The 15,797-nt window shown below is 36.3% G+C and overlaps 1 protein-coding gene across 2 annotated transcripts in view; it reads left to right on the forward strand.

The window, feature by feature from the left end:
* Cdk8 (cyclin-dependent kinase 8) overlaps positions 1 to 15,797 on the forward strand; it is a 190,176-nt gene that overhangs the window by 134,627 nt on the left and 39,752 nt on the right. For both annotated transcript variants that reach the window (XM_090403316.1, XM_090403317.1), the window contains exon 12: positions 15,389 to 15,486. In XM_090403316.1, the coding sequence (XP_090259442.1) occupies positions 15,389 to 15,486 (98 nt within the window). The remainder of the gene's footprint in view (positions 1 to 15,388; positions 15,487 to 15,797) is intronic.

The following is a 15,797-nucleotide window of genomic DNA, read 5'->3' on the forward strand; positions in this document are numbered from 1 at the left end:
AGCCATGCACACATGCAATATGTCACTGGTGGGCCAGTGAACTAGTCAGGTTATTGTTGGAATTTCAAGTGCAATCTCATAATTTTTTCTGGACTTACGGAGGTACCAGACCATCCATTGCCAGAAAATTGGTGGTGTACCTGTATTATATTTCTGGTGAAGTCTTAGTGAACTTTACCACTTTGATAGAAAATGTTCCAGATCAGTCAGCTTAGTCACTGTACTCTCCCTACTTTTTAGAATTTCTGCAATAATCTCATCATATCCTAGTGATTTATGGTTTTAATTTATTTATAGCCAATCTAACCTCGGATGGTATAATAGGATTATATCAAATTGGGAAGCAGAACTAGTCTGTTCACTAAGAATAACTGGATTACAAGCCTGACTGTTGTTTTACCTCTCAAGTGACTATGACTTGTATACATGTCAAGGTTTCCACAGATGCACAGTAATCATTAAAATTGCAATACTCTTGACCTCCATTGAAATAAGATGGATACAAAGTTTAAGATGATTGATATATTTCGTCTATCCCCTTTGTGGGATATAGTACTTTTTGAATCAGCTAGTGTTTTCTAACTTTATTTTGTTTAAAAATATATATATATATACGGGGTGTCCCAAAATTCATGCAAGAAGTAATTTTGATAGAAAACACAGGTTTTTTAATTAAAAATTGTAATTTCTTATTGATTCATAAAGTATACAGTATAGGGTTATGCATGGAATAGCATATCGGGTAAATGGCCTCCACGGCTTTGCTGGCACATACGCACTCTTTTGTCGAAAATTTCCATGATCGTTTTGCATAAATGCAGCTGAATTTCGTTGATACAGTGCTCAATTTCCTCCTTCAAGGCGTGGGTAGTCGTGGGCTTGTTGGCATAAACCTTAGACTTCAAAAAACCCCAAAGAAAAAAGTCCAACGGTGTTAAGTCACATGATCTGGGCGGCCAATTCTGATCACCAAAACAGGAAATTACACGACCAGGAAATGACTCATGCAGTAATTGAATTGTTTCTCGGGCTGTATGGCATGTGGCACCGTCTTGTTGAAACCACATGTCGTCCACATCCATATCTTGCAATTTAGGCACAAAAAACTGGACTGTCATGATAGCGAGCACCATTAACTGTTATTGCCTTACCAGCCGCATTTTCGAAGAAGAATGGACCGATGATGCCGCCAGCCCAAAATCCACACCAAACAGTGACACGTTGTGGATGCATTTGTTTCTCAACAATCACTCGTGGATTTTCTGAACCCCAAATGCGACAATTTTGTCGATTAACGAAGCCATCAAGATGAAAATGAGATTCATCGCTGAAGATGATTTTGTTCGAAAAATAAGCATCCACTTGTTGTTGTTCCATAATCCATTCAACGAACTCTCTTCGCTGTGTGTGTGATCAATAGGCTTCAGTTCTTGAGTCAGTTGAACTTTGTAAGCATAAAGATGCAAATCTTTCATGAGAATACGCTGTAGAGAGCTTCTCGAAATGCCCAATTCAAGACCATGGTGCCGAATAGATGTTTCTGGACTCTCAGCAACACTCTCACGAACTGCTTCGATGTTTTCTGTTGAACGACTTGTTGAAGGACGGCCAGAGTATATAAGATCACTAATTGATCCAGTTTCCTTGAATTTTTTAATTAATCTTTTCACAGTTGATGAAGTTAAATCACTATTCCGACCATATTTTGTACGAAAATTGCGAACTGTAGCTGCCAAGCCTTCATTATTTTTAAAATATTGCTCAACAATGAAAATGCGTTGTTCTTTCGTGTAGCGCTCCATTTTTAATAACCCTGAACTATCAGCTGTCATGCTGTCTTTTTTTCCTCGTTGGCAACACTTTACCGCACAAATGGCGCTAAATTTAAATCTGCGTGAATTTTGGGACACCCTATCTTCATGGACATGTAAGTGATTATAAGCTTAACAAAATGCTCTGCCCATGTTGTCATGATGCCATTGTATACATATTTTTATCTTTTAATGCATTCTCTCTTTCTCTCTTCCTACATATCTTATTAATAATTTCATATAGTCCTTTTTTTATTATCTCTCCCTCTTGTTGCATTCTCAGCTTTATCACTGTTATGCTGTTAAACCAGAAGTGTTAACTTATATTCAACTGTGTTTCCGCTAAAAAAAAAAATCTGCTAATGGCTTTTATTCCCTTATAGGCGAGGCCTTTATACCCTATCTAGCTTTTGGAGACTTAGTGGGCAGTTCAATCTCTACCGGTAGCCAATCACAGATAGCTGGCCCATGTCTATCACTAATTATAGCAGCCACTGATGAAGAGGCTGGCAAACAAGTGCTGCCATCTCTTGGTACCTAACAAAATATGTCACTGCCTGAAATAATGTGGGTACTATGGTCGATTTTCTTGAGTTTACAGGATGAAAAAACCCGAGTTTCCGGGAGGAAAAACCCACTTGCCTGTGCCAGAGATCGACTAACTTGGGAACCGGTCGAAGAAAGGCTTAGAAAAAGTTCCTCCAGTCGGTGACTAGACTTGAACTTAAGTCAAACTTCGAGCGACCAAGTGCAGAGGATGCAAGCACCACTTCCACTGAGCTACACAGGCCTCTCAACTGTGCTTTTACTTGTTTATTAATTTCCTTATATATCTTAGTCTGCTCTCATTATTTGCATTTTGAAACTTCTCAAAGCCATCCCATACACACTTTTATATTACAATCTTATATATAGGCTAACTCTTTTTCATAACATCTGATCAACTCATCCTAGTAACTTCTAGCAGTATTAGAATTGCTCATTTCATCATCATCATCAGATTCCTGACAAGTATCTTCAGGGGCGGGGGACAGGATATTATTATGATAGTGCTACATGAAAAAAAAGTTACATCATAACTTTCTGTCAACAATTTTCCTCCAAATCAATCTGTTACCTGTCAAGACTAAATTATTAGATCTTATATTTCTGTCTTTTGAAGCTCTCTTTTTACTATATCAATCCATCTAGATCTTAGTCTTCCTCTGAGCCTTTTTCTAACCTTTCCTCATGCATCCTGTTTAAGTTACTATACACCACCTGAGATTAGCTCTTCTGACACATCGTGAATGCTAACAATGTCCATTTCTTTCCTAACACCTCCATTTTTAATATGATACTGCCATTGATGCCATCTATTTACTCCCCTAATCTTTCTCAGAACTCTCATATCTGTGGTCTCCAGCTCTTAGATTAATAAGTTAAAATTGGTTTCAACAGTTTCCTGTATACAGCTAGTTTAGTGTCTTGACTAATTTCTCTCTTGTTCCATGAAAATTTATTCATTTGACTTTGGGATGAAGATTGTTACAAAGGGAAAAGCTTAAAACTTTCTGTGCTCATCCACCCTGTTCCTAAACTTCATAAACCTGATGCACCATTAAGAACAGTTGTTGACTGTATAGGATGTCCCATGTATAAGTTACCTGAATATAATAAATTTAGTTTAATCCTTTATCCAAGTGTAAACAAACTTTGTATGCTCATCCACCCTGTTCCTAAACTTCATAAACCTGATGCACCATTAAGAACAGTTGTTGACTGTATAGGATGTCCCATGTATAAGTTACCTGAATATAATAAATTTAGTTTAATCCTTTATCCAAGTGTAAGCAAACAAAGTTTGCACCTGAAGTAGCATCAAGACTGAGGCAACTCATGGTAAAGGTGGACCAAGCTCTCATCACTTCTTGTCTTAATATCTCTCATAATGCAAAGCACATCTCCTTGCGGACATGTTAATGCTATGCATTGAGGGATAAAGGATTAAACTAAATTTATTATAGTCTAACCAAGTGGGAAAAAACTTCCAACATCTTTCTCTAAATCCAGATTAATTTAATAATAAGGTGACACCTTTTGGTAACTCATATAGGTGAAGATGACTTCTCCATTGCTTCCACCTTGGGATCACCACATCAGGATCTGGCTCCCATTGACGAGACCTCAATAAAGGTCGAAACTGGTTGGAAGCTTGGGAGATGAATGGTAATACTGTAGCCCATGAAGTTTTAACTGAGGCTCAGCTGTTGCTGTCACCCAGGTCCTTTGGGGGGGGGGGGGTAATGAATGTCACTGCTGTAGCCCATGAAGTTAACTGAAGCACGGCTGTTGCTGTTACCCCTCAGATGACATATGAGCAAACGAGCGGCTCTGCTTGGTGGTGGGGTGAGCCTGCCACAGGGTAGAGCCAACGCTGAGAGTTCTTCTCAGTGGCAGGGTGAGCCTGTTACTGAGGGGAACAACGCTGAGTTTTTGGAGTTTGACCCGTACTTGAACATTCAATAAAGGTCGAAACTGGTCTGGGTAGTGGCCCTTCCCTTAATGCATAGCATTATACATGTCTGCAAGGAGATGTGCTTTGCATAATGGGAGATACTAAGACAAGGAGTGATGAGAGCTTGGTCCACCTTTACCACAAGTTGCCTCAGTCCTGATGATACTTCTGGCGCAAACTCTGTTTGCGTACACTTGGATAAAGGATTAAACTAAATTTATTATAGTCTAACCAAGTGGAAAAAAACTTAAAAAACCAACAAGTTATCTGAATACTTATCTAATTTGCTTGCTACTTCTACTAAGAGATCTTCATCTAGGCCCTTCCAAAGTTTTTGTTGTTGTTGTTACATGACATCTCCAGGGAGTCCAAAGACTCATCGAGGGAGGGCACATACTACAACTCTGTCTCCATCACTCAATCCACCAATTACAACAAACCACAACTCACAAACACCCATGCCGACAGCAGGATTCAAACCCACAGCCTTTTGCTGGAGAGCAGGTACGCTAACCACTTGAACAACCAGGCTGGCCAATTAGTAGATATGGTGTCTTTGTTTACTAATATTTCTTCATCAGATACCATTGAATTGCTCCAACAAGAATTTCCAACAGATATTGTTAAATTCTTAGATTCTGTTATATATTGGTTATTTCATCTTTCAAAAAAAAATTATACCAACAGGTTGAAGCAACAGCTATGGGCAGTCCTATTTCTCCAACTATTTCCAACTTCTTCTTGGAACACTTTGAACATCTCTCTTTGAAAATATTTCACCTAGACCTACACATCGGTACAGATTTGTAGATGATATTTTTGCAATCTGGAATAGCTCTTCCTCTGAGTTGCATCATTTCACCTTCAAGGAGTAGATAATGAAATAGTCTTTTTATATCTTCTAATTCTTTGCCAATCAGATGGCAGTTTACAATTTTCATTTTTTCTGAAGAAGACTCATGCAGGCCATTATATCTGTGTGGAATTTCACCACCATCTTGTAGTCAAAGGGCTCCATGATGAAGTCAGAAGATTCCTTGATTTTTCACCCTGCTGAATACTAGGTTTTCAACATGCAAAATAGTCAAATTGGCCTTGTAATTTATAGGCAAAACATTACAACCAATAGTAATATGCTGATTTTAATAAGAAAGAACATATACCCGCCTACATAGGCCTCACGATTATTATATAATGAATCTCTTTAAAATGTATGAGAGTGTGCTGAAAAGTTGTGATAATCACCATGAAGGAATTGAGGTAGAACCATGTAACTTACACATTGTTCTACATGTTCCCCATGAATATGTAGAATAATGTGTAAGTTACATGGTTCTTATTATTTGCAATCCTCTCAGAAAAAAATCTTTCTCTTGTTGCACAAATCAGTCCTCAGAAATTTGAGAATAGGAAATAGTCAGATTGGGCTAGGTCTGGCAATAGGGTGGGTGAGACAGACATTGAAAGCCCAAGTTGTGTATTATCTGTTGGGTTTCATGAGCAATGTGAGTAGATATGTTTTCCTGCAAAAGCAACACACCTCTGCTCAGTTTCCCGCACTGTTTTTCCTTTATTACCTCCTTCAGTTCCTTCATGATATTTCATGGCTACTAGATCCAAGTGGAATTTCACCACCTTCTTATAGTCAAAAGGCTAAAACTGTTAAGATCTTATTACATAGTGCTCATTCTTTAGGTTCTTCTTCTGACGAACTTTTACAGAAAGAATTATATTAAATCCACCTTCTTATCAAATGGTTTTAATGATTCCTTCATCAAAAAAGCATTTGAACAGTTATGGAATCTCTGCATCTTCTACTCCAGAAGAAATAACTCTCATCCCTATCCCTTATTTGCAAGACTTGCATAAAATGAACACAGCAAAAATTAGAAAGTTACTGAACATCAGAAAAATCTCCACCTTTCTCACATCTCCTAAGATAAGTTTCCACCCATTTTCTTTTTTTTTGGCATCTACCAGATTTCTCTTATGGCTTATCTTATTATGGACAGACTGGAAGATCTGCTTTTATTTGAGCCTGAACAATCTGGACTTGTTGAGCATGTTATCTCTACTGAACATAGAGTTCACTGGAACAAGAATCCTTCATAAAAGTCGATTCCTTATAGAATATCTTTATAAAGAAATATATGAAGCTTTGTGAGATAATAATTTTTAAATCTGTTAATCTTTCTTGACTATATTATATGAAGTTGTTCCAGATTATATAATTTTATTTTTATTATTATATATATATTTTTTTTTCTAATTCAGAAAATATTGACTGTTTTATTGTCTTATATTAGTTACTAAGGTGGCACTTTTTTGAATTTTCTTTTATTATTTAATTGGCTTTCTGTAATTCTGTACTGAAGATGCCTATGAAAGTTAGATGAAAATTCTGCAAATAAATAAGTTTTAATGTGATTTATTTTCCATGCCCACTCATGTATTATAATAATTCCCTAGTAAAGTAGCATTGCTACCCCACCAACCTTTGGTTGAGGGGGGGAAAAACACATGTATCGATTAGACAATTTATGAGGGGAGGACTGAAAAGTTCTGATAAACTCCTAGAACAAAAATTATATTAAAGCAACAGATATAATTACAAGAAAGAACATATCTTAAAACCCTTTAACCTCCATGTTTCATTAAATTGTAATAATTTGTTCTTATTCCTTTTAGGATATATAAGAAAACATGTCAGAGGTTTTGAAGACATTCGAAGAGACAAAGGTGCAGGCCATCAAGTTTTTCATGCTGTAAGAAAATTCCACAACTGATATTCAGCAAACTTTGTGTGAAATTTTAGGGAACTATGTCCCAGCATATACAACAGTTGCCAGATTGGTGGTCAAGTTTAAAAATGGGCATCCTGAGACAACAGATGCCCTCACGTCATGAAGACCTTCCATAGCAATCACTATAGGCTTATGCTGATTAAAATAGTTCCTTAAATTTTTTATGTTATCACATTGTTTTTTATATTTATAAAAAATAATTATATACAATGTGATACATTGTATATAATTATTTTACTACTACCTTACTTGCCGATGCAAGAATTATATGTTTCATACCATTAAATTGCTACAGGGAACTTATTTTTGGAAAATGCGATTATCTATCACGTGGTCTCCGCCAACCGACGACTTGCTGTTGCAATAGTAACAGCGAACTAATATCTGATACCTTTGGAAGAGCGGTATGACCTGTAGTATATATATATATATTTTTTTTACTTCCAAGATAGCCTAAAAAAGAGTTTGATCATCATCAAATTCCTGATATATGCCCTCAAGGGGTGTACAGGATGTGATAGTACTACATGAAAAATTACATCATTACTAACTTCCTATCTACAATTTTCCTCCAAATCAGTCTGTTACCTGTCAAGACTCCAACATTATCAGATCTTATATTTCTATCTTCTAAGACACTTTTTACTATATTAATCCACTTATATCTTGGTCTTCTTCTTGTTCTTTTTCCTTCCAACCTGGCAGAGAACACTGTTTTGCTAATCTTTCCTCTCCCATTCTGTTTAAGTGACCATACCACCTGAGATTAGCTCTGCTAGCGCATTCCTGGATGCTGACAATGTCAAGTTCTTTTTTAATATCTTCATTTTTAATATGATATTGCCATTGATGCCATTTGTTCATGCCCCCGAATCTTTCTCAGGACTCTCATATCTGCATTCTCTAGTCTTTGGTCAAGTGTTTTACTTCTGACCCAGCTCTCAGATCCATAAGTTACAATTGGCTTGAATACTATTTTGTATACAGCTAATTTAATGTTTTGACTATTTTCTCTCTTATTCCATATAAATTTATTCAGTTGACTTCCTACCATACCAGCTTTGTTGATTCTGTTGTCATCATCATCATCAAATTCCTGCCATGTACCCTCAAGGGGTGTACAGGATATGACAGTACTACATGAAAAAATTACATCATTACTAACTTCCTATCTACAATTTTCCTCCAAATCAGTCTGTTACTTGTCAAGACTCCAACATTACCAGATCTTATATTTCTATCGTCTAAGGCACTTTGTACCGTATCAATCCACCTATATCTTGGTCTTCCTCTGGGTCGTTTTCCTGCCAACCTGGCAGAGAACACTTGTTTTGCTAATCTTTCCTCTCCCATTCTATTTAAGTGACCATACCACCTGAGATTAGCTCTGCTAACGCATTCCTGGATGCTGACAATGTCAAGTTCTTTCCTAATATCCTCATTTTTAATATGATATTGCCATTGATGCCATCTGTTCACGCCTCTAATCTTTCTCAGGACTCTCATATCTGCGGTCTCTAGTCTTTGGTCAAGTGTTTTACTGCTGACCCAGCTCTCAGATCCATAAGTTAAAACAGGTTTGAACTCTGTCTTGTATACAGCTAATTTAGTGTTCCGACTAATTTCTTTCTTATTCCATATGAATTTATTCAATTGACTTCCCACCATACCAGCTTTGCTGATTCTGTTGTCTATTTCTATATTTAATTTACCATCTTCAGTAAAAATCGTGCCTAAGTAGCTGAAATGTTTTACTTGTTCCACAGGTTCTCCATTCACAACACAGTTGACATTTTCAATGATTCTACCTATTTTCATTATCTTTGTCTTTTTATTGCTGACCTTCATACCATATCTATTACAACAGCTATTCAATTTAGTCGGAGAATCTTGCAGACTTGTAGCGGATTTATTTAGAAGTATAACATCATCCGCATAAAGCAAAGAGCTGACATTAACATCTTCAATTTTGATATCATGTTTAATACTACATCCCTTCATAATGTGATCCATATAGATAATGAATAACAGAGGGGATAATGTACATCCTTGTCTCACACCAGATTTAACATTAAACCATCTTCCTGTACTTCCTTCAATTCTAACTGCTGACTTACAACTCAAATAAAGACTAAGTATTGCTTGATATAATGCCCCATTGACACCATATAACTGCAGCATATTGAATAGCTTCTCTCTTGGCACCTTGTCATATGCCTTTTCCAAATAGACAAAACTTAAATACAGTTCTTTGTTGTATTCCCATGCTTTCTCGACTATTTGTCGTAAAGTGAAGATCTGATCCTGACAGCCTCTATTTGGCCTGAATCCAGCTTGTTCTTCACCAAGCTTTTCTTCCACAGTTCTTCTCAACCGTTTCTCAAGTATACTTGCATAGATCTTGCCAGGAACACACTGTAATTTCCCTAATTACAGAGGTATTAGGGAAATACCTCTGTAATTCTCACATTCAGTTTTATTTCCCTTTTTATATATGGGTACTATGAGACTTTTTATACTATGGGTACTATCATCGGGAATTCGTCCCTCTGTCCAGGATTTCTGAACTATGCAGTGCAGCCACTGTAAAACTTTTATACCACCATACTTCAGCATTTCTGGTCGAATATCATCTACTCCTGCTTCCTTTCCACATTTCAAGCCTTTGATGGCTTTTTCTACTTCAAGTATGGATATGTATTCCTGACTGCATGCCTGGTCAGTGTTTTTTTATCACTGTGCTGTCATCACTGCTTGTTTCATTTAGCAGTTTTTCAAAGTAATTACTGCATACTTCAAGGATATCTTTTTCTTCAGTTTTTATATCAACTTTATCATCTCTAACTCCTTTAACAGCACTCTTTCCTCCATTCCTAAGCTTCTTCAACAACCTCCAGAATATTTTGCCACCTTCTTGATATTTATTTTCTATATTCTTGCCAAAATCCTCCCATGACTTTTGTTTAGCTAGTTTTACACACTGTTTAGCTTTCTTACATTTGTCTCTGTATTCTGTAAAAGTAAAACCTGACTTATTTGCCAGGAACTTTTGATATGCTTTCTTCTTTTCCTTCACTGCCTCTTTAACTTCCTGTTTTCACCAGGGAGTTCTGATTTTTTTATCCTTGCAGACAACCTCACCACATGCCTCTCTGGCAGAATCAATCAATGTTTTCTTCATAGTTTGCCACTGAATCTCCAAGGTTTGATTCCTGTTCTCAAACTCTTTCATTTTCTTTTCAATAATCTTTCTGTATTTTAGTCTACAGTTCGCATCTGAGAGCTGCTCAACTTTAATTTGCTTTAAAACTTTCTTACATGTTATTCTTTTCAATATGAAATTCAATTTTATCCTGCTCAAGACTAAATAGTGATCACTTCCAATTTCAAATCCTCTGTACACTCTGGTGTCCTGCACCAGGGAGAAAACATCACTATCAATAACATAGTCAATGAGACTTTTCTTATTCCTAGCCTCTTCTCTCCATGTGAATTTGTGCACATTTTTATGTTGGAACATGGTGTTAGTAATAACCAGTCCATGTCCTGAGCAGAAATCCAACAGATATTTGCCATTATTATTAGCTTTGCTCTTTTCTCCAAATTTTCCCAAAATATTTTTGTATGTCTCACAATCATTTCCTACTCTGCTATTTAGATCCCCAACAAGGACCAACTTTTCCTTTTTCATTGTGTCAGTTGCTTTTTCTAAAGCCTCAAAAAATTCCTCCACTTCTACCTTAGTAAAACCTTCTGTGGGACCATAGGCACAAATAAGTCTCATTGTCCAGTTCCCCATTCTCATATTTGCCCACATTACTCTACTTGAGACTGACTGCCATTCAAGAAGATTAGCCTCGTATTTTGTGTTGAATACTATGGCTACTCCTTCTTTTCCTTGATTGTCATTGCCTGAATATAACATTTTGTATTTATTGCTCAGAAAGATCTCACCAGTTTTGGTCTTTTTTGTTTCAGTCACCCCTATTATGTCGATCTGGTACTTATCTAATTCCTCAGCTAGCTCCATTTCTTTGCCATTCAGGCTTCTTACGTTGATAGTACCGATCTTTAACTCTGGTGATGTTGAGTTGGGGTTTGTTTTGAGATTTGTTCCAGTAGCTGACTTTTCACTGTTCGCCCTGGTTCCTTGGCGAAAACAACAGGGGCCTTGTTTAACCGGGCGACGCCCCAGCCGGCATGAAAGTTTGTCATGTTGTACCATCATTTTTTATTTTGGTTTAACCAATAAGAATACAATTTGGTCGGCTAAATCCCAAATTGCCAGCCCATCCTCGTTCGTTCAGTATCAAAGTAGATACCCAACAGGGTGCACCACGAGAAGGTGAGGATTGGACATTAGGTCAGAAGCCCTGGTCGGTTCTCCGCATTCCTTTAAAGGCTATGTGGAAGTCTCCTCTCAGTTATACAGCTTTCACCCTTAAGCACCCCTTAAGATTCTGTTGTCTGTTTCCATATTTAATTTACCATCTTCACTAAAAATCGTGCCAAAATAACTGAAATGTTTTACTTGTTCTATAGGTTCTCTATTCACAATGCAGTTGATATTTTCAATGTTTCTACCTATTTTCATTGTCTTTGTGTTTTTAATGCTGACCTCCATACAATATCTATTACAACAGTTATTCACTTTAGTCAGGGAATCTTGCAGACTTGTAGCAGATTTCTTTAGAAGTATAGCATTATCTGCATAAAGCAAAGAGCTGGGATTAACATCTCAAATTTTGATATCAGGTTTAATACCACTTTCCTTCATAATGTGATCCATATAGATAATGTACATCCTTGTCCGACACCAGATTTAAAATTAAACCAGCTTCCTGTACTTCCTTCGATTCTAACTGCTGATTTACAACTCAAATAAAGACTAAGTATTGTTTGATATAATGCCCCATTGACACCATATAACTGTAGCATTTTAATAGCTTTCCTCTTGGCACTTTGTCATATGCCTTTTCCTGATCTACAAAACTTAAATATCTTTATTATATTCCCATGATTTCTGAACTATCTGTTGTAAAGTGAAAATCTGATCCTGACAACCTCTATTTGGCCTGAATCCAGCTTATTCTTCATCAAGCTTCTCTTCCACAATCCTTCTCAACTATTTCTCAGGTATACTTGCATATATCTTACAAGGAACAATCAGTAGAGAAATAACTCTGTAATTCTCGCATTTAGTTTTATTTTCCTTTTTATATATGGTTACTGTGAGAGCTCTACTCCAGTCATCTGGAATTCGTCCCTCTGTCCAGGCCTGCTGAACTATGCAGAGCCACTGTAAGAATTTTATACCTCCATACTTGACCATTTCTAGTTTAATATCATCTACTCATTCTGCCCTTACCATATTTCAGACTTTTGAAGGCTTTTTCTACTTCAAGTATAAATATGTATTCCTGACTGCATCCCTGGTCAGTGTGTTTTACCACTGTGGTCATCTGATTGTTTCATTTAGTAATTTTTCAAAGTAGTTACTCCATACTTCAAGGATATCTTTTTCTCCTGTTTTCATGTCACCTTTATTGTCTCTAATTCCTTTTTTTACATCACTATTTCCTCCATTTCTGAGCTTCAACAACCTCCAGAATATCTTGTCACCTTCTTGATATTATGTTCTTACCAAAGTCCATGACTTTTGTTTAGCTAGTTTTACACAGTGTTTAGCTTTCTTACATTTCTCTGTATTTTCAAAGAGCATAAGCAGACTTATTTGCCAGAACTCGTGATATGCTTTCTTCTTTTCTTTCTTTGCCTCTTTAACTTCCTGTGTCCACCATGGAGTTCTAATTTTTATATCCATACAGACAACCTCATGACATGCCTCTCTGGCTGAACAAACAGTGTTTTCTTCAGGGCTTGCCACTGAATCTCCAAGGTTTGTTCTGAATCTCTTGCATTTTTTCTTCAATGAGCTTTATGTATTTTAGTTCACATCTGAGAGCTGCTCAACTTTTATTTGCTTTAAAACTTTCTTACATGTTATTCTTTTCAATATGAAATTCAGTTTTATCCTGCTCAAGATTAAATAGTGATCACTTCCAATTTCAAATCCTCTGTACACTCTGGTGTCCTGCACCAGGGAGAAAACATCACTATCAACAATAACATAGTCAGTGATACTTTTCTTATTCTTTGCCTCTTCTCTCTATGTGAATTTGTGCACATTTTTATTTTGGAACATTGTGTTAGTAATAACCAGTCCATGTCCTGAGCAGAAATCCAACAGGTATTTGCCATTATTATTAGCTTTGCTTTTTTTTCCAAATTTTCCCAATATATATTTTTTGTCTGACAATCATTTCCTACTCTATTTAGATCTCCAACAAGGACCAACGTTTCCTTTTTCATTGTGTCAGTTGCTTTCTGTAAAGCCTCAAAAACTTCCTCTACTTCTGCCTTAGTAGAACCTTCTGTGGGACCATAGGCACAAATATGTCTCATTGTCCAGTGCCCTATTTGCACACACCACTCTACTTGAAACTGCCTGCCATTAAAGAAGATTAGCCTCGTATTTAGTGTTGAATACTGTGGATACTCCTTCTTTTCCTTGATTGTCATTGCCTGAATATAACATTTTGTAATTATTGCTCAGAAAGATCTCACCAGTTTTTGCCTTTTATTTGTTTGTTACCCCTATTATGTCGATCTGGTATTTATTCAATTCCTCAGGTAGCTCCATTTCTTTGCCATTCAGGCTTCTTATGTTGATAGTACCGATCTTGAACTCTGGTGACGTTGAGTTGGGGTGGGTTTTAGGATTTTTTCCAGTAGCTGACTTTTCACTGTTTGCCCTGGTTCTCTGGTTGTTGCCAAGTGCAAAAACAACAGAGGCCTTGTTTAACTGGGTGACACCCCAGCCGGCATGAAATTCTGTTATGTTGTACCATCATTTGAAATTCTGGTTTAAGCCAATAAGAATACAATTTGGTCGGCTAAATCCCAAATTGCCAGCCCATCCTCATTCGTTCAGTATCCAGGTAGATACCTAACAGGGTGCACCATGAGAAAGTGAGGATTGGACATTAGGTCAGAAGCCTTGATCGGTTTTCTGCATTCCTTTAAAGGCTATGTGGAGGTCACCTCTCAGTTGTATAACTTTGAACCTTAACACCCCCCCCCCCAAAAAAAAAGAATGATGCAGTTTTATATGTATAATTAACGAACAATTCTATTATTAATCTATTTAAAATAAAGAGCCAATAGGCTTCATTTCGGTAATGTAAATATTATTTAAATTAAGGGATATTAAATCCCATATTGTTTTAAAACCGAATAAGAAACTCAAAGATTGGAATCAAAGAGTTTCATGCCGAATATAGTAACTATAAAAAAAAAATTCGGCGACTACTAGCGTAAGCTAAAGTACGTAGTACAAACTAGGGCAACTCGTAGCAAAGGTGGAGAAAGTTCTGATCGCTATTCTTAGTATTTTCCATAATGTAAAACCCATCTCCTAGGAGATGTATGATGTTATACATTATGGTGGGAAGTCACTACCCAGACTGGTTTTGATCTTTATTGAGATCTCATCAGTGAGTAGCTAGACCAAAATAATACTAAGGGTATAGCGGAAAGAATTTTATTTTATAGTTACTATATTCGGCATGAAACTCTTTGATTCTGATCTTTGAGTTTCTTATTTGGTTTTAAAACAATGTGGGATTTAATATCCCTTAATTTAAATAATGTTTACATCGCCGAAATTAAGCCTATTGGCTCTTTATTTTAAATAATTTATGGGTGCACCTTTTTTGATAACTCGTATAGCAGAGTATGAAAGTTCTTTTCGCTATACCCTTAGTATTATTTTGGTCTAGCTACTCACTGATGAGATCTCAATAAAGATCGAAACCAGTCTGGGTAGTGACCTCCCACCATAATGTATAACATCATACATCTCCGAGGAGATGGGTTTTACATTATGGAAAATACTAAGAATAGTGATCAGAACTTTCTCCACCTGTGCTACGAGTTACTCTAGTAGTTGCCGATATTTTTATTTTATAGTTACTATATTTGGCATGAAACTCTTTGAGTTTCTTATTTGGTTTTAGAACAATGTGGGATTTAATATCCCTCAATTTAAATAATATTATTAATCATTAATATGATAATAGTATTTTAATAACACTGATAAAATAGGGTAGCTCCTATGAAAATTATGCCTTTGCTAACTTAATCTGATTTATAGTTTTTCACCGCTAGCACATTTTATGCTAATTTCTCTTTCTCTCTCTCTTTATTATTTCTAGCTTCAGAAACTTTTACTTATGGATCCCACAAAAAGGATAACATCAGAACAAGCCATGCAAGACCCTTACTTCCAAGAAGAACCTCTTCCAACTCAAGAGTAATTTTTTTTTTAAAGTTTCTATTTAAATATGAAAATATTTTTAGGTGCATTTCACAAAATATATGTGGTATGTGCCCATTTGTTCATTTTATTTATCACTATGGGTTATTCCAGGATGCTGGCTGAACAGATTTTACTCTATCTTTACACTATCTGGAATCCTTTAAAAACATTTTGCTGTTAATAAAAAATTTTACTGTTAGTGGCAAAATTGGAGAAAATGAAATTGTCAAAAGTTGGACATATAAGCCAAAAACAGACTGATGTACCATAAATGGGCTAGAAATTTTTTTTATACTAGTTATGTT

Source organism: Typopeltis vanoorti, chromosome 14 (genome assembly GCF_054136105.1).
Source record: "Typopeltis vanoorti isolate ZY-2024b chromosome 14, IOZ_Tvanoo_1.0, whole genome shotgun sequence".
In the NCBI taxonomy this organism is placed as follows: Eukaryota; Metazoa; Arthropoda; class Arachnida; order Uropygi; family Thelyphonidae; genus Typopeltis; species Typopeltis vanoorti.